The sequence below is a fragment of the Seriola lalandi genome, unplaced genomic scaffold (genome assembly GCF_002814215.2).
Source record: "Seriola lalandi dorsalis isolate HSWRI2012SDOR001 ecotype SW California unplaced genomic scaffold, Sedor1 jcf7180002054680, whole genome shotgun sequence".
Taxonomy (NCBI): Eukaryota; Metazoa; Chordata; class Actinopteri; order Carangiformes; family Carangidae; genus Seriola; species Seriola lalandi.
In genome coordinates this window covers 1,327,601-1,347,862 of record NW_019525233.1, presented here as the reverse complement: position 1 = coordinate 1,347,862, position 20,262 = coordinate 1,327,601, and the positions used below count along the sequence as shown (strand labels likewise).

The 20,262-nt window shown below is 42.2% G+C and overlaps 1 protein-coding gene across 2 annotated transcripts in view; it reads right to left on the bottom strand.

Moving 5' to 3' along the window:
• col5a1 (procollagen, type V, alpha 1) overlaps positions 1-20,026 on the bottom strand; it is a 71,865-nt gene extending 51,839 nt beyond the window's left edge. For both annotated transcript variants that reach the window (XM_023422225.2, XM_023422226.2), the window contains exons 1-2: positions 19,629-20,026; positions 3,753-3,920 (exon numbers count right to left, since the gene is read on the bottom strand). In XM_023422225.2, coding sequence (XP_023277993.1) covers positions 3,753-3,920; positions 19,629-19,728 — 268 coding nt within the window. In that variant the 5' untranslated portion in view covers positions 19,729-20,026. The remainder of the gene's footprint in view (positions 1-3,752; positions 3,921-19,628) is intronic.
• Positions 20,027-20,262: the final 236 nt, after the last annotated feature.

The window sequence follows — 20,262 nt, the reverse complement described above, 5'->3', positions numbered from 1 at the left end:
GGGGGGGGGGTGGGGGGGGGGGTCGTTCAGAAAAGCTCGGGTTTCTCTGGAATGTGTCTCTCAAACTGCTACTTCAGGCCACCAGATGAGAGATAACTCATTCCTCATTTAGTGTGTGTGTGTGTGTGTGTGTGTGTGTGTGTGTGTGTGTGTGTGTGTGTGTGAATGTCTGTGTGTATGTGTGTGTGTGTGGACATGGTGGGAATGGAAAGGCTGCGGTGCCAGAAGTCCTGGGACTTTACACTGGCAGCCACCATCATCAGTATCAGACTTAAAAAGGTCTGGGAAAGTCAAAGACAAACTCAGACATCTCAACCAGCCAATCAGGCTCAGTCCATCACTTTCCTCCGGGTTAAAGACCCAATTAAAGCTGCCGTCTTTTGATAAGATAATATGACACAGATAGCTTCTGTTTTCTTGTGGAAAGATTTGTGCAACCGCCTGTCAGTGCGCATACAGGCAGCTAAATGGGGTAGAAAGTCTTGCGTCCTGTAATTGGTCATTCAGTCATCGCTGTGTCCAAATCCCTCCTCCTGTATGAGACGAGCAACATTCCAGCGGGATTGCACACTGCTGCAGAGAAAGTGTACCTGTCTGTTGGAAACAGAAAGGGTGGTGAGGAAGATGGATGTGCAATGCAGGCAGGTGAGCGACCCTGAGTGTAAACGGCTCTAATGGAGAGGTTGCACCCAGGTTGGTGCCCAAAATAATGTGACTAAAAAGTCTGTAGCATATGATTTTTTTGGTCCAAAATTAGAAAGTTTTTTTATATGTCACTTAGATTATGTGCAAAAAAAACATACAATTTTAGAAAACATCAATAAGAGAAGCTACTTATTATCAATAATCCACCGCTGATATGTTATTACTTCACTGATGTCACTAAACTCAGCTTCACCTCTCATTGTCAGATACCAACAGCATATGATTCAAGGGTTATAAACTTTTTTCTCCCCATCACATGAGGAGTAAACTATGGCCATAATAATTTCCAAATGACTGGTTATTCGATGTCAGCAAAATCGTATGATATGACCCTATTACTGTCATATTGAATCTCATAATTTAAACACTGATAAATAATCTTTTATTGTTTTGTAAAAAAAAAAGGAATTCTTTGGTGTTGTGCATCTATAAAGTCTCAAGTAATAAACCAAAATTACAGGCTATTACTGTCCAAATGAAGTGATAATATGCATGTGGCATTGGGATATTTCTCTAAGATCATAAAGTTAATATAGTATGTCACTCCTGAGCCTGTTAGCAAACAACAAGCAACCTCTGCTGCTTTGACAGCTTGTGATCTTAGCCTGGCCAGTTGGATTTCTCTGTACGCTGCAGCTGAAGCCCCTGATCGAATGGCCAGTGCCACCTAGCCACAGCAGTCCAGACTACAAGTACACATGCCAAGTCTCGGCTAACCCCATCCGGAGAGGAGAGGTATGAGCAGCTGCATCCTTCTTTCCTCGCTGTCTGTGCTAACGCTGGCTCACGGCCATTATGGCACATACCGAAGACAGAGGGCAAAGAAAACGCCTCTGCATTAACATCAGATTGCCAGAGCTACAGCCGGAGATTTGTGGCTCTTTGAATCTGTATATATGTACTCATACACGTTGCATCTCACGGATTAAGACTATTGAGAGACGGGAAGCGTGTGGTATACAAGTTAAAGATGGTCCACAGCCCCACCTCCCTGTTTCCTCGCTTCTTATTCACATAAATGAAGGTAAGAAAGGCCCCTTCTGTTTTCAGAGCCTCTGTAGTTTCAAATGAATCATCTCTTCCACATGTTTGCCTAATGATCGCATGTCTGCACTTGCTCTTTTCCAACACATCATCACAGACAGTCTGTGGTTATGGGGTCACGGGCCAGTGTGCGCTCTCGATTCGGAGCTACTGTGGGGTTTTTTATTACCAACATTATAGTCATAACAGAATAGGGCTTTGTTTACATGCCTTTGTTTTTTTTTTCCGTTTTTTTCTACGTGTGATATTTCTTTTTTCCACCTTTAGGAGGCAGTCTGCTGTGCTGATCATTTCTGAACCTCCAGGCTTCGGGCCAAAGTCATAACTCAGTAGCAAACTTAGTTAAGGGGTGGGGTGGGGGAGATGGATAAAATGATCTCACAAGTTCAGCTGCCTTCTGGAATATATTAGCTGTACATTCTCCTAATGTTGAGGTGAGAGAGGGACCACATCACACATACTTATACAAGCATTTTAAAGGCCTTCAAGCCACAGGCAGCTACTTATTCTCTTTGCACCTTAAAGAGTACGTGGTGCCTGTTATGAACTCAGCCAAGTCGGTTTGTTTTATGTAGACTGTTATTTCGGATGATCCGCAGTGGCGTGTGTGTAATTAAAGAACGCGTGTCCAAAACAGAGACTCTCATGGGCTCTGCTGTCACACAGCTTCAAAGTGAGCAGTATTTGTTTGATTGGAGAGCATGATAGGGCATGCAGAGCCACAGGAGCCCTGTGGCTGCTGCTTTAAGCCCCAAAGAAGAGCCATGACATGGATCAAAGGTCCACTAAGGCCAGTGCAACGTCTGAGAGGACCATGAATGGGGCTGTCATCCAATCTAAGCACTGAGGAAGATTAGCTCACAGGAAGGGTTATCATTTCTCCCTCTTTACTGCATCTAGACCACATCACTGTTTGTTTGGTTTTTTTGGGGGGGGTTTTTTTGGTTTTTAAGCGGCAGAGAAACCAATCACAAATGTAGAAATTGGTTGTCTAGGTCAAAGAGTTATGGTTTTAAATTTCCATTAAAAAAAAGAGTATACAGAGACAGGGAGCTTAGTGTGTCTCAGAAGACCGAGTTTAGACGAAATAGAAAGAGAGAGAGAGCGCTGTGAGGCGGCAGCAGTCTAGAAGAAATGATAGAGGGAAAAATTATGGCGCTTGAGGGAAAATAAAGAGAGAAGGAGGGAGAGGAGATGAGAGAGAGGAAAGTGCGACTGCAGCACACACCATAGAGCAGTAACCCAGAGCCACGTCAGCACAATAGAACAAGGCAAAAGTGGAACCCCAGACCTCCCCTCCCCTCCAACCACCCCTATCTTCACTGCTTTTCCACTGTTCAGCCCCTCCTACTACATCACACACTACAGGGCTGCACTTCTGATTCATCTGCTGTGTGTGTTAGCATGCATTATCTTTAGTTATTTTTCAACAGGGCTAACTCAGTTGCTTCTTTACAAGAACAGGGCTGACAGTAAAAGTATATATATATATATGTGTGTGTGTGTGTGTTTTAGTGAGGGGTAAACAGGGGAGTGAAAGATGAGACACATGCAGGGGTCGGCATGCCCTGCCTTAAAATCCCATAAACTAAAGGTAGAGTTGACATAAACAATCAAGTTATGGGGGCTAATAAAACTTCTACCTGGAGGGGTGGGGGAAAGGGAAAGGAATTGACTTAGGTGGGAAAATATGCAAATTGCTTTCCAGCCATGTTTAAATGTTTTACCTCCAGTTTACTACGATGTGGAGCACAAGGCCATAAAGCTGACCAGATGGCAAGAGACACACTTGTGAGATAAGTTAAAGATCTTGGAAAAGCCACAACATCTGTCACAGCATAGAAAAATGAAATTAAAATTGGACTAGAATGGGCTTCGAGGCTTTTGCGCTGCTTCATTTCGACGTCCAAAGAGAAACGTTAAAAAGAAAAAGAGGGAGGGGGGCGATGATGATGTTAATACTTGGAGGTGGAGAGATACAGTGTGTCGGGTCAGATACTCACCTGGATACAGCTGTTTGGTGGGGGCGCTGAGCTGGGCGTCTTTGGATACTCTGTAAGCCACGTCGGGTCCTTGTGTTGACCTCCGATGTGAGCAGAAACCCGTTGTTTTTGTAACACCCTCAGGTAAACTGTGAAAATCTAAAATCTTCAAGAGGTCTGCTGGTTCCGCTACAAAGAGAGAAAAAAGAGACACATAAAAGAAAAGAAAAGAAAAAAATGAGGTTAGATTTTTTTTAAATGGATTGAAATAGCACATATATAAATATTGTTTATACAAAGCATATATAGATACAGCCCAGTCCAGTATTTCTGCATATTAAATAAGCCTTAATTATGGCCAATTCTTTTTACCATTCCCTCTATTTTCTGTCTTCTGCTGACTCAGAAGCAGTAGTTACTCAGCAGGAAACTTTACTGTTGTGGCTCAGAGAAGATTTCTGTTATCCATTTAGGCACCAAACAGAGATGTGCCCGTTTATAGATCGCCATGATCATGGGTTACAGCTGCAGCAAAAACCCATTCTTCCATCCATCTCCCTGCGACGCTAAATCTCCCGCTGCCTCCCCTCGGCCACAACCGTGCAATTAGCACACTTTCAGGCCGGTCGCCCCGGCTGTAATCAGGCCACCACAGAAGTACACTGGGTCAGGACAACGTGACATGGGGTTTGACCCTGGACCGCACCCTCGCATGCCAAAACCACCCAGGACAAACAGCTGTTCCTGCAGCCAGATGCACACATAACAAGCTCTCACAATGAGACACATTAGCATCCAGTAAAAGCACGCTGGGTCGCGTCTATAGGGACAGTCACATAAGGACGGGGGGTGTCAGGGTGTTTTAGAGGAGGACAAACACTGAAGTGGGGAATCAAACTAAACAGAGGACGACAGGAGGATTTTATGGCACAAGAGTTTAAGAACTCTAAGACTAAGACAATAGCAAGCATGCTGCGGTATTCTCCTATGTGAATGTGGAGCGTCAAAGCCAAGTATAAAAGCCTGCGCACACACCCACACACAGGTACAGCAGCCCTAGTGTCATAGTCATAAAGACCACACACAACGTTCAATAGCCCCATCCGTCTGAGAGTGAAAGGGCTGCTGGGAAAAAGCAGAAAGGCGACTGGGCAGAGCAAAAAAAAAAAAAAAAGTGTTTGTACATTCTGCAACAACCTCCAGCTGGATGTGATTTCACATGAGTCACGTGCAGCACAGATCAATTCAAAAAAAAAAAATCACCATTCTTAAACAGAGGTTTCCTTTAAGAGCACTTTGGCTGCACGTGTTCCTCCACAGCTGTGCAGGGATTGTGGGAAAAAAAGAGAAAAAAAAAAACTTCCTCCTCCTCAGCTGAAGTCTGCTTGAATGTCTCATTGATTATCTTTCAATCAAAGAGACAAACAGTCAGCTAATGAAAGTTTACTGGGAGTATTTAAAAGAAGATCTGCTTAAAACTAACAAACCATCTGCCTGACAACAACCAAGAAACACAATCTCTACAACATCGGTCATCAGGCGTGGAGTAACTTCACGCCATCGCTCAACAAATGAAGACATAAACACACTTTGGAACAGTTTATACCTGTCTAGACAATTTCGAGTAGAAAATACAGGATGCGAGTTTGATAAATGTTTTGATTTCCAAGTCGGGATGTTCTCATCTCACCTCTGTCTTTCTATCTCTCTCCTCCTTGAGCCAGCTGCCTCTTCTTGTTCATGGAGAAAGTCTATTATCCAATCCTTAACTCTGTCATCATTTTTCTACAAATGTGACTCAGCGGAATGTAACATCACTTTGGGGGGCATATCAAAGCAGAGGCAGGGGGGATTTATAACAGCAGTTCATTTGAGAGAGTACACTAATCCGAGCACCACACCCAAGTGTTTCCAAAGCCACTACATAGATAAATAGTCATATTCCTAGAAGTGCATACCACAGGATGACAGAGCCTCTAAGCAGGTGAAGGGCCTAAATAAAAAGACAGCTTTGTCTGTCATCAACTCATAATGAAGAGAGAGACAGAAACTCAGCCCCCGGCCAGAAAACGTCCATCATTCACCATGATGACAGAGGTTCGTTTAATGAGCCTGTCAGTGGGAGCTCAGCGACAGCAGAATAACTGTCAGTGATGGGAAAGTTCATACAAATGCCCTGATTAGTCGGCCATTAATCAAAATGGCAGATAAGTCGTTATCATTTATTGGTCTACAAGAGGGAGATTGTAAGACAAGGTCACAACCGAGTATAAGGCTAAACGATGCGTGGTCAGTGTGCAACATTGAGCGGCTAGATGACATAATGTGCTGATTAGCATATTTGTGAGGTTATCTCGTCATATTTGCATTATGCCTAGTGTCAGCTGGTTTCACGCCATTTATCCGCTCGCTTCTCTCCTACTTCCTGTGCTCACGTATACAGTATTCTAATAGTCGAATTCACAATATAAGCTGTTCTCATTTACATGTTTTTTTTCCGTTTCTGTTGTCACGACAACGGAACAAGTACGAAATAGCAACTGGAACGTGGCTCATTAAGACAATATGTTAACCAGCACTCGCTTCCAATTCTGCTGCTGCTAAAATCCTCAACAATCCGACTGTCTTCAACAGAAAGTTGCTAATGTTTATACAAAAAGTTGCTAGGTTTTGCCGCGAGGTGCTTTGTTGAAAAAAATTCACACTGGTTGCACTGGTTGCTTAGGAACTGAGGCGTTCAGGGGCATGAATGCCTCCAATAAACTTCTGAAAAGTTTGGTAAATGTTTATGATTCACACTCAGCAGCACGATGCATGAAGCTGAAGACACTGAAGCACAGGGACTCTACAGCATATGAGCTGTAGCACTGTTTCACTCATCAAACCTGCGACAGACCGTAAACTGCTTCTATAAACTGTCTAGGAAAACCTCTCTGAAGTATATTGTGGGACCCTGAACACCTCTGGTCAGAGATATGGAGGAACTATTAGGAAATCATCTGTAGTTATTCCCATATAATGGGGTGTAACGTCTCTTTAGAAAATTATGCTGTTCAGAAACAACAGCAAAATCTTTATATTCTTTTGCAGTCTAGAAATTGCTACGTGTAGTTTAAAGGTTTTTTTACCGTCTGTATCAGCATCTGTATTTGTTTCAGAAATTTTCAAAATGAGCAAAACAATTCAGCTGGATCTTCCCTAAACTCCCAATCAGTTTCTGTGGGATAGACACAAGGAGCTGCTGTCTCTCAGCCACTAATATAACTGCAGTTAATAACACATAAAAGTGACACAGCAAGAATTTTCATTTAATACCATTTTTAACAAGGGCCATGGTTGACTGAAGGCAAAACTCACCGTCCTCTGCCTTTTTCTGCCCCAGACAACCACAAATGTTCCCTGTAAAATCCACAACAGTCTGCTTTGACACTACAGCAATTCCCTCTAACCTGCCAACATCCTGCAGCACATTATCCCAGGGGCTATAGATCAATTGATCACTGACAGTTGCACAGAAGCAGCCCATACAAGGACTGGAATGGGCATAACTGTCCTACGGTTTAAACAGGGGCCACTGTATTAGCTACAGTATTAAAGTCATCTACTACTACATTCATTAAGAGTTTGTCTGAGATTCTCAGACTGTTGTAACCAACCAGTCGTAGCATCCCATTTTCCATCTCCTCTTAATTCATCTTTGTCAAGCCTCTTCCTACCGTACAGTCACTCAAGCACCTTATATGGACATGCCCTGCTGCTAGGCACTCTGCCTATGACAGGTACAAACACACACTTCAAATCTTTCCTCACAGAATCAAGCTAATAAAAATCATATCTGTCCTTGTTATACTCATATAGAGATAATCCTGCAAACATGTCTTCAAACCAGAATGTGTAAACACACGCACACAAACAAACTACCTCCACTTATCTAACAAGCCACAGCCATTTTATTAGTTTACAGGTGACAACAGCACAGACACAGCGATGAATCATTCGAAGAAGTTCCTCTGGGCTACCAGCAGCCTACACTCACCATGCATCATAACAATATGGATGTCATAACAGCAATAACAACATCATAATAAGAGCCCTCCCGGAACCGCAAGGGAAGAGGAAGAAGTGGGGGAAGTCTGTAAGGATCATCCAATCGATGCTAACCGTGTCACGACCCCTGATGCTGAGTGTTGCTTTTGCTAATCCACAATGACACAAACTAATCCCATGAATTTCAGCAGCTTTTCTTTTTTTTCTGGGAAGGAAACAATTGTCATCAGGATTCCCCCTCATCCCATACACTCTTTCCCTCCATCAATCAGTCTGTTCCACTTTCTCATTTCTGCACATGTTATTCATTTTTTTTTCATCCAACTTTTTCATTCAAGGATCTCAAAGCGACTGCGGGGCCTCTTCTTGGCTTACCTGGAGGTGAGCCAGGTGCAGAGGTGCCAATTAGCAGCTGACAGGAAAAGAGGTGGAAGGTGAAGGGATAGCAACAACTACGAAACCACAGATCGATGGAAAACCAATCTGAGAAAACAGCTTTTCCAATAAAGCGATGATTCAGCTAATGCAAAGAGCAAAGAAAAAAAAAAGGCAGTAAGACGAGCAGTTACAAACGTTATCAACTCTCTTTCCCTCCCTCTTCAACATATTCTCACACACCTTCATTCATGGATTTCTGTCACCGGCACTCGACCTTCCAGCGGAAGTCCGTCCTGACCACATCCTAAGCCGCATGTATTGGGTCTACGTCCCACCTTGTTAAGCTGAGATGTTTACCCACTTAACATGGCGGTTCCCTCGAGAGACCAACACCTCTGGCACAAGATGCTAAAAATACTTTTCCCTCTGACCACAGCCCCTCACATCCTCGAGGCAGGTTCCCCCACACATACACAGAAACTGTTTATATGACACGGTCTTGTGTACATTTGCGCACCGCCGGCACTGCCGCCCGTCCTCTGCAGCTTTCACCGCTTTCATGCAGCGGAACATGACACAAAAAAAGCAAACACAGTAAATACAGAGCATCATTTCACCTTTTCTGCTCTTTAGATGCTTTTTTATGTGAAACTAAAACATCTTCTTTCCTTTCCTCTCAGTTTATCCATATATTACCTGCTGTAACACGCTGGGGTATTATTCCACACGTCAGCGATGCCTCCATCATCTACAGCCTCAGCATTTATCCACAGGTAAATGCATTTACAGACACAAATGCATGACGCTACAAGCAAAGACATAACTTGTTAATGGCCCTCTCTTGCATGTAATGGGTATAAAGTATACACTTCAGTTAGGGTTTTTTCCACGCCATATGCACAATGGAAAAGTGTAAGTGTAATGTACAAATTAGTGTGCAAAGTGCTGTATCTTTGATGTGATGTGCTAAAAGAGGAGTGGTTCACTTTGTTTTAAGCCTTTTATGGGTTTGTTTGTCAGACATGGGCTGGATGAAGTTACAGCACAGTAAAGAATAATGAATTCGTAAAAAGTATATAGTAAAAGTGTGAATTACTTTTTAAAAAAAAAGACCTACTATATTACAGCCGACTGTTACAGAGAAAAGTGGGCATGGTGTGGTTTTACAAGTGTCTTCCCCACCCTGCCGTCTTTCTACCTTTTTTCTCTCTTTCTCTGAACAGTAGCTTGAGTGCCAGATTCATAATCCTGCTCTCGGCTCAGTGCCAAAACTGTGGTGGATCCCATTCCCCTAACCTATCCATCTACCCTTGATTTCCACAAATGCACACGTACATATACACACACACGCTCTGTAACAACACTTACTGACTCCAGACGACACCATTTCATTTGACAGGAGGAGGGGTGCTGAACCAGTGAATTAGGACTTTTTCATGGTGGGGGAGTGGGTGAGTGGGTGGTAGTGGGGGGATTAACATTCTTCCTGCTTTCACTGCCCCCCCCATCCTCCTCCTGCTCCTCTAGCCCTTCCTGAAGTGAGGCCTGACTCTCCAGGCACATGCTTGACCTGGCGCTGAGGACAAGGAGTAATTAGCAGCCATAAAGTGGACCCTGCCTCTCTTGGAAACCAGCACAGCCAAAAACAAGAATGTCCAATGAGAGACTTCCCCCTCCTAGAGCGCTTCACAGACCAGGAGGGTGTAAGAGTTTTTTTTTTTTTTTTTTTTTTTTTTTTTTTTTTATAATTTCACCTGATTGTTATAAAACTTTAACTGAAGGCAACTGTTGTGAAGCTGGAGCCTCACTGTGAATACAGCAGGTTTCAATTAAAGCTCTGACTTTAATTACTTAAAGCGAGACTATGTAACTTTTAAAAGTAGTTAAGACATTCTTCTTCTACCAAATTAAAAGTGGAATTCATAAGCAATAAAAAGCACTCTTGCTCATTTCAGTGCACTCAGTGGTTTTGCAGCTAGAGCCAGCATGACCGGGACCTCATGCTGGGTAATGCTAGCTAATGTTAGCAAGCCTTAGGTTTGTATTACTGTGTAACTGACTCTCATTTAAAGCATGTATCATCATCCCATATTTTAATATCAATCATGTCCCACTGTAGTCACAGCAAAACACAGCAAAAGTTATAAATGCTTCCTTCAGCATAAAACATCAGGAGGGTCTCACCCAGAAAATTGCTCAGCCGAGGCGGTAAGCCACCTGGATCCAAACACAAGGCCTAAGAATGACTAATGCTCATTAAATACATGGCGGTTGCAATGTGAATTAGTTCCTTTCTCCCTTAAAGGTAAATGTTTTATCTCATAAAAGTGTTTCAACCTCTATCAAGGTTGTGTATGTGGTCTCTGTTTCAGGCGTGGCAGCCCACCTCTGTGATCAAACGGCGGGAAGCCTCGATTCAAGCAGATCTCTGGCATAATACTAAAGCATCAAGGTATCTGGGCCAAGAACAGGGAAACAAAAAGACACGTCCATCAACACTGACCTTAACTTGTTGCGTCTGGCTTTCATGTGACCAGACCTGGGACTCATACTGCAGGTATTAGGCTTGCTAGATTGAACACACACACACACACACAGACTGCGTGGAGCTCTTGTGTGAGAACACACATTCACTGCAGCACATGAGTAAACTAATGCAAGCACAAGCCTGAACGAGATTGTCAATTAGCAAGGTGGCAAGCAATCATTCACACCTCCACACCTCGGCTTAATTAAACCTACTGACTGCTTAACCACTGTCAGACTTCTTGGCAATCACACCTCCTCTACACACTTCGAAGTGAGGCTCAAACTGAGGTTCAAGTTGCACCAACGTGAACAACATACTGTGACCTACTCACACACAAGGTGTACAAATGGAAATGCATCACGCTAAAGTGGCTGTTAAATATGTTATATTTTAGCTGTAAAATCCTACCATGGGCTGAGTAATCATAAGTCCAACAGAAAACATGTTTTTGTCAATAATGATAAAAATGAAAGGTTAAAAATATTAATATTCAAATGCAATCACAGCTTCCTGAGAGGATGTGATTCGATGAGAGGAGATGGTGTAAAGTGAGATTCCCACATTCTGCCTGAATGTATTAGCAATGAAAGACGCTCTTGTTCAGTTCAATACACACAGAGGTTTTGCTGCTAAAGTCTTACCTGGTCTGGTATGACCAGAAGCTTACGGTGGCTAATGTTTGCAAACTGTAGATAGATATTGCTGTTTAGCATCAGTGAGCCAGTTCATTGACTTTACAACTCGTCTATCACCGCTTGTGGCTACAATTCAACAAAGGCTACACAGCCTAACTCTGAATATGCTAAGCTATTAGCATTAGCAATCATCATGTTGTCAGCATTTCATTTCATTGGCCAACTTTAATCCAGACTTCTCAGGACACTGACCCAGTGACCTCAGCTGAGAGCTGCACGTGAAAACAGCAGCGGGGCAGGAAGGAAGAGGGAGAGGAAGAAATGAGAGGAGCAAAATCTTTGTGTTTATACCCTTAATGTCCTCCATTTCCCTGGTGATGATCAGCTCATTCTGATGTTAATCATGAGATACTTAGCCCCAGACTATAATTGCAAAATGACAGGAAACATTGAAAAATGACAGTCAAGAGAGAAAGTCAGACTCACAAAAATCCAACCCAGAATCTGCAGATGTAGTCCTGCATATTCACACCTTTGCCCAGAGATGTGCTGTCTCTCTCACTCGCACAAGAACACAAGCACTCAGACCTGAAAGACGATCCAAAGAACAGAGAGTTTTTCTGACCACAGCTTCTCTTGTGTACTCTGTGGATCAGCGCTTTAGCCGTACTCTTATGGCTTTAACAGGGGGAATACCAGATGGTTTACTTCACTGTCTCCATGCTGCAGCTCACAGCGGTGGAGATAAATCACCGTCTGACCGTCCGCCACAGACGACGATGGAAAAACTGAGTCAAGATTCCCATTTTACACCAAGAAGCTACAGGAGCGGCACTTTTCAGGCACGAGTGATCGCCTGTTATCTCTGCCTTTTTTCATCTCTTCTTCCATCCTTTGTAGCTTTGTCTTTTTCTGCACCAGCTTTTATTTTCTAACCTCCATTAGCAATTTTATTTCCCTCTGCCTATTTTATCTTTTCCTGCATTGAGGCCTTTTCCTCATTCTGTCTAGAAATCTATGATAAAAGAGAGCCCTGCAGCGCCGACATTACAAAGCCATTTCCTCTCACCCAGCCTCACAGATAACCATTATTCCAGCTCCAACACACTGACACAAAACAATGAAACTGAATCTAATAAATATAAAAAATCCTGTACAATAATGAATCTTTTCCCATTTGGTATGGACTATCCAGCACTGACAAGTCAAATACTTCCAACACTGAGGTGTTTTGCCTCTTAGCTAATGATGGGAATCGATACATCATCATTTTTTATGTTTTCTCACAAAGGAAGAGTTTCATCATCATTAATGGCCCACGAACAAATGCACCCAGCCCACATAATCAAAATGTGGATAATAATATACAGCAACTAGTGTAGATAAATATGATCTTTTAGAAGTAATGCTTAAATTAGAAGATGGATGGATACTGACAGCTTGAGACAAAAAGGAAGTAGATGAACATGATGCATCAAAAGCAGCATCATTTCACTTTTTATGTTGACAGTGTCTAAAAGGAGAGGAAATCAGAGACAGGATGAACAGAGGTAAAAGAAAATAAATCACCACACAGCTTCAGTGAGGTGAAAAAAAACAAAACAAAAGGAAGGTTATGTTCTTATGATAGTGTTAACACGAACACTGTACAACTGTAGCCTGGGGAAGGGGAAGCTTGCCATCTCAGGTTAGTGCCAAATAATCTGCCAACCATCAGTTCATCTCCTCCTGACACTTTAACCAGTGTCAAACTTGAGCAACATCAACCCTGTGGGTGAACAGACGTTACTGTGCAGGTGAACTCCCGGACCCGCAGTTGGCTGCTTTATACCTGAGTCATAATCAAAATCAGCTACACGCCCTCGCAGTTTAAGTGAAATGTTTTTTGTAAAATGAAAAAAAAAAATTGTTTTGCCAATAATGTCTCATGAGGAATCTTAATAACTGCCTGGATTCTCTTTCCTGGCAACATTTATTTTTGGTTCTTTTGAATGTTGAACCAGAACCACAGTCTTTCCCTTAAACTTTACCAAGTGCTGTGTGTAAACATAATCATAGGGAAAACAAAAAATGATTATGTTTAGTGCCAATATTTTGCGACTTGGCAGACAATGTGAATTTACTGTTGCAAATAAGTGCCACATTAACATCCTTTTCTAGGGTTCCTCGAACACTCATTCGTGCTGGCACGGAGTGGTTTCTTTATTTGTCTGACATATTTCCTTTAGCTTGCTTCAGCACACACACTAGTGTTTGTGGTCAAACTCTGGCTTGTTGCAACAAAACCAAATGAATTAAGTTGGCTTGATTACAAAATATAGTTTTATTGGCGCCTTTTCCATTCCAGCTCTTACTAATTTCATCACCTAATAAAGTAAAAATAGAATACATCTGACTGCAGTGGGAGTGACCAGAAACCATTGTATTTCCCCCAGCAGGAAAAAATGCTTACACTCAGTGTTTCTGCTGCCCAGGCTGTGGCTAAGCTCCGGCTCGGGAAGGGGGAATGGGGTTGGAAAGGATGAGTCATACATTGCTTTCCATGCTCAATGATTATAATGCCCCATTACAGAGAAAAGCACTGTTTCCCAGCTCAAATGAAAAAACTCGGCTTTTGAGCCTGGACCAGACTTAACTTTTCACTCGGCCCGGCCACGCACTACATACAAAGCATACTGTTAAAAATCAACTGGAGGAGTGGGCGCCGTGATGCATCCTAAGGTAGCACATCCAACTTTTACATCACTGATGTAAAAGTGTTGACATTTTAAACACAGCTGCCTCCATTTTGTTCCTTTTAGTCTGTAAGGGAGTAAAGAACACATCGTCCTTTTCTGTTGTAAATTTGGAGCTGAAATGATCCATCTTTGTTTGACTCTCTAACAGCTATTAAATTTGAGCAAAAAACACCTTTAGAGAAAACCATCTGCAACTGGCTTCAAATCAAGCACACTGTTTCATGAGCACAGAGAACCATTGAGCAGCGCAAAACAATTATTTGACCCTTAATTGGTCTGGAAAGGGAGAGAGGATATACTGTCCAGGATATGGCAAAATAATGCACAATTGGTGCTGCACCAATGATCTCCGACACGGGGTCAAAAACATGTCCTGCATATTTTTGCTTTATCTCCCATGTTGTTATCAGACATTAGGGCTGATTTACAGAGTCCTTTCCACAAAGCCCGCATTTACAGGCTGAAGTGGCACATGCAATTGCAGGGTCACTGCTTCTCTCCACAGTCCAGCTAACTCAGATTCCTTCCTCAGCGCCATGGCAATAGGCACACACAAGAAGCCACTTATCTGACTGAGCTGGATGTGACCTCAGGACTGCCACTTCAAAAGGTGATTAAAAACATGAAAAATTACTGTAACATGTGTGGCTGAGAGATGGTCACTAATGGGAGTGAGTGACGGCATTGTGTCCTGACTTTAAAAGCCTCATGGCTGCCATGTGTGGTACCACAAAGGCACATCTGTGTCAGCCTCTCACTGTGAACAGGCTGCATTCGTTTGATATGGTTTTGACAGATCTTAACAAAACCAACTGTTTCGAAATTAATACTAATAATAATAATAATAAGCATTGTCCTTTCATTCGGTCATTTAAAAGGGTGTGAAACTTCTACAGCAACCTTCAGGGCAACCAGCTGTTAGCATTCTGTAAAATCCCCGAGTAAAACACACAGGAAGTTTACCAAGGATTCAATCACTTCTATAAGCTTTTATAATTGGCCTCATGAGGGAATTTATACACAGTGACAAAAAGGCAAAATTGACTCAGCCATATAAATTCCTTCAGAAAGAGTTGTCCAGATATAAAGAGACTGTAAATGAAAAACAGCTGTGGACCAGCTGTATGCGACCTTTAACCTTGTCATAAAGTTGGCTCACTCGAACAAAAAAAGGACCTTTTAATGACCCTGGATGAGTATGTGCAAACCTGGCTGAAACGCAAGGCACACTGCTATTATTTTTACAAACTCAGCTATAAGGCTGCAGATGTTATTCGATTAGGAATTTTCTCTAAGAACCAGCCCCAGAATGGTGTATTTTCTTTAGAAAAATGCAACAGTACTTTTTTTTTTTCTTTTTTTCATGGTCCCCTGTTCCACCAAGAATGGGAAGAAAACATCTGGAAGACATTTTTTCTGGCTTTTTAGAGGGCTTAGCAGACAGCACAATGGAACTTATCGAATCCAGATGTGAGGGCGCGCAGAGAAACAGCGAGGCCTTCTCCTGTTTATCTCTTTAAAATGTACATAAGGTTAAAACAAATATCAGCTCCTAATACGAAGCATAATTCTTGAATCATGACCATATTTCCTGATTACTTAGCATCCCCTGCTAGTCTTTTCAATACTATTACCATCAGTGACTTTGGCCAAAAATCTAGCCTTGTTTTCATTTGCACAAGGTATTCAAAGAATGTTATTTCAGTATTTTTGATGACTTAAGTCCTCTGCTGAAGTAGGTCCTGGTCCGGTGTGAATGTTTGTTACGGGCGAACACCATCCAAAAGAACTTTTGGTTAATTAATGATAACAAACCAAAGTGAAAAGAGTCAAAACAGATTTTCTAAGACGTGTGAAAAGAGTTCATTGATTGGGGGAACGAAGGCATAAAGGAAACCTTTTGGAGTAGAGGCCAGATTTAGCCTGCTGATCATAAAACTACAAAACAACTGCGGTCCCACCCTGGGAGGCCAAGGCGTCCTATTACATTTAAATGGATGTTATTTAGTCAGACGCCGGAAAATGTCTGGAAAATCAGTGAATTCAAATTCTGCATGTCAGGCCAAAAATGCCAATGAATCCAAGTAAAAAGCACGAAACACTGAGAAAATGTACGACCACACTCTTGTTATCTTTCTCTTTGACCTCCAAGAGTCAGAGGAGAATTTACTGACGCAAGGAGCAGTGGAGCTTCGACGGCAAGAATTCCTTTCTTCAGGCAATGAAACTGTAAACCTGACAACGGCAGCAATACGAAAGTCCTGACCTTCACCTCTGAACCCCGACCCCTCTTCTCATTCTTAACCTCCATGTCTTATGGGCCTTCTGTTATTACCACTTTTCACATTATGTTCAAAATGAGGTTTCCTCATTAATGCCAGGGCAAGTTGACCTCCCTGAAGAACTGTGGACTGTAGCTTCACTCACTGCCTCTAATAAAGCTAGACTTACATTCAGTGTGCTGATCCTCCATCTGTGACCTCAGGTTGCTTTGAACTTTTGGTTGGGGACAGTTTGGTAGTGTGCAGAAAATACACTTTGAGAATATGCTGCAATCTTAGAGGCATAACTCAATCCTTTCTCTTTTTAATATTTGGTTTATCAGTGGCTAAAATACCCTTTATGCTATTATGCTTAAATGCTATTCTGTGACAGCATTGTAGGCTAACAGGCTAAGCTACATTTCACTGCTGGTCAACCAATCATGTTGAGGGCCAGTGCACCGGTACAGCCTTAAAACTGCACTGACCAATTTTTGATATGAACAAATGACTGTGTAATGTGAAAAGACTGACAAATAATGACAAAGCCACAGTGAATTATCACCGCAGTCTGCAGTTTTCTTCAGCTGTACTTGGCATTTGAGCACAACTTTGCTTTTGTTAACCGTCACTGTTTTCATCAACCTTGTTTCAGGCAGTAGAGGGCAGCGTTTTTCAGTGACAAAGCTCAGAGAGACCAACTGATCACTACCTGCCCAAAGTTAGCAGCTAGCTCATTAGCACAGTAAGACATTTAGCAAGAGAAAGATCGGGATATTTTCCTCTGGAGTCAGCGGAGACCAAAACAGAGCTAAAAGGAGAGTGAACATTTAACTTACATTGACTAGGTTGATGGAAACACAACTCCAACTGAACGCCAATGTTGCTCCGTTACATGTTAGCCACACCAACTTTACCAGGTTACTGTGGCAAATGTGTTGCGTTTTCAACTTGTTTTGTCGTTTGCAGGTGGTGAAAAATATCAATGAACAACTTTACAGACTAAAACTAATTTGAATAATTACATTTTACATATCTTATATGCTATTTAGCTAAATGACTGTTTAGCAAATCTGGTTATTTTACGAATTAGGGACCGTATCCATTATGGATCTAGTTATTGGACCCCAATAATGCAAAAAAAAGTATAATTAAATGAATAGATTGGTTCTAAAATATTAACTTTATAAACTGGCTGTATCAGTTGTGGGTTGTTATAGGTGCCAAATCACTGTTTTTAATTTCAGTGTATTCTAAACCCACATAGTTTTAGGAAATCTACCTCTACTTACCATATTTATGAATATGAAATAAATAACAACTACAGTATTGATTTTAAAGTTTCCCCCTTATAGATATTTCTGTTATACCTGCATTTTTATGCAAGTATACTGTGTGTAGAGCTTCAGATCACCACTAATGGTGGGGATGTGTCTGGGCAGGCTGCAGCAAGCCCTCAGATGAATGCATATCCAGGTCCTCCCTGAGGCTAAGAGGTCATCTGGTTTGGGTCAAGATGAATCTTTTACTGATGACATATTGTCTGTAATTGTGCACAATGATGGGGCAGATACATGCCATAAAAATGCAATCATTTTACCATAATCCAACATTAATGTGAATATTACTGTAAAAACACTAATTTAATCCAATACTATGCAAATGAGCAACATGAAGAACCAGATAATGAGTTTACATAAAGCTTGTCATGTAGTCGGCATGTTGCTAACACTCAATCATTAAGTATTTCCCATTCAGCATGTGTCAAGTGTCAAGTTTCAGGAAGTATACCGGTCCTCTTGAGGATCACTTACAAGACTCTGGTTGCTCTGTGTCAGTTTTAAGAGCTGATTAAATCCAGCCTGCAGCATCAAAACCATTTCAGGCCCATGCTCTGTAACGTCCCACCTAACTCCAACTCCTCCTCTGTCATCAAAAATGACCCAGATATGGATCCAACCATTATACAGTGACCTAAGTTGTGTTCAGTTAACAACCATTGTTTGTAGGCAACATGAAAATAAACCAGCTGCAGTGATTCCTTCATATGTTGAACAGTATGATCCATATCAGCCTGTAAGATCATTTTAACTGCATTTGTTTTTCTTTAATCAGAATTTTTCTTTTTTTCTTTTTTTTTTTTTGCAGTTGGATGAGTTTGAAATTCAGCATCTAGCTGCAGGCAACCACGTCACATTCACACCATCAGCACAATCTTGGGACACTTTCAAACGGTCCTCAGCAGACAGAAGAAGCCACCTGTTCACCTCCAAGTCCCGTGTCAGAGCCTCACAGCAGACGGCAGACCACCAATCATGCCAGGCAGTCTTAAGGTGCTAATAATAAATGCAGGCCAGACCCCATCCCCACTGCCATGGCACTGCATGACCTCTGAGCACCTATGGGACACAACAGCCCCACACAGGAGTGTTTGATTATGATATGGACTAGATTTTAACTTGCATTTTAAGTTACAAAAGCCACACTTTCATATTTTCAGACTGGGTTATATACGTCTTAGTTAGAAGCATGAGGAGAATCATTAGTGGTATATAGTTGTTTGAGTTTTTGCATTGGGCCCACTGCTTCAGAAACTGTGTCCTGATCCTGATGTAGGAGTCCTTGAGGCAGCTCCACCCTGCCACTTCAGACAAGTTGCAGCCCCTCCCTATTATGAAAATTGTGCTCATCCCTCTCATCAGTTAAAAAAAAAAAGAAAGGAAGAAAGAAAGAAAAAAAAAGAGATTGGAAAAGCCTCTAAACTTTCTTGAGCTGCACCACAGCAAAGTTACTATTAGAATACAGTAATAAGTCTGCAAAATGCAACACAAAATTAGACATCATCTCTGAAAAATACATTACATTTGTCATCCAGGGGCAAACTGGATATTCTTTCACTTCTTATGCCGATTAACTTTAAGCATCTAAGTTAATATATTCAAGCCTGGATCTGTATTTATCAGCTGTTGGAGGCTTCTGCAGTTAGAAACCTTTTGCTCAACTTCACTGCAGAACCAGTTCCTCCATATCCAGACAGAATAAGTGGCCAATTCCATATCAGCCTTTCTCTAATGGAAGAAAAAAAAAAAAAAACTTTCTCTGAAAAACATGCAGTCTTTTGATACTAACACAAGTCCCATAGTTTCGGGGGGAAAAGACCAAGCTGAATACATTAAAGCACCAAAAAACTGCACAAAGATGAGTTGAGGAGAAGGAGGAGGAGGAGGGGCGGACATCACAGTGATCCCGTATAACCAAAGAGGAAAAACTCCAAAACTGTGTCCACAAATCTCACAGCTGCTTCTTACCTGAACTTGCATGCGATGTGACAAAAAGCAGAATCACCGCTAAAGTGATTTGGGCGTCCCTTATCCTCCGTTTAACTTTCCATCTTATATGGGTATCCATGACCGCCAGAAGACGTCCACGGCAAGTGGATTCACTTTTCAACTTGGAGCAACTAATTAGACTTGCAACAACTTCTTGGTCAGGACAATACTAAAAGCCAAAAGTCCCAGAGAAAGAGAGAAAAAGGGGGAGGGGGGGTGTATCGTTATTTCTCAAGCAGCCATAAGGGTTTGTTAGTGTGGGTTCCTCCAGCTATAGTTGACGGATGGGCACCGTCTCTCCCGCACTGCTCCTCTCCTCTCTGCTCTTCTGAACTGTCCTGCGCCGCTGCTCCTCCGATCAGAAGTGTTGCCCCCTCCTTCAGTCGTCACATACAGCCCCTTCAAGTCCAACGGGGCAACACACACACACACACACACACACACACACACACACACACACACACACACACACGAAAAAAAAGTCTTCCCCCCCAGGCTGTCACTCACTCCGCGGACAAGAGGTTCAGGCAAATCAGAGGAGGCCATATATCAGAGCCAGCCCTGTTATTGGGCCGGGGGAGGGAGGAAAAGTTGAGAGAAAGTTTCACGCCTA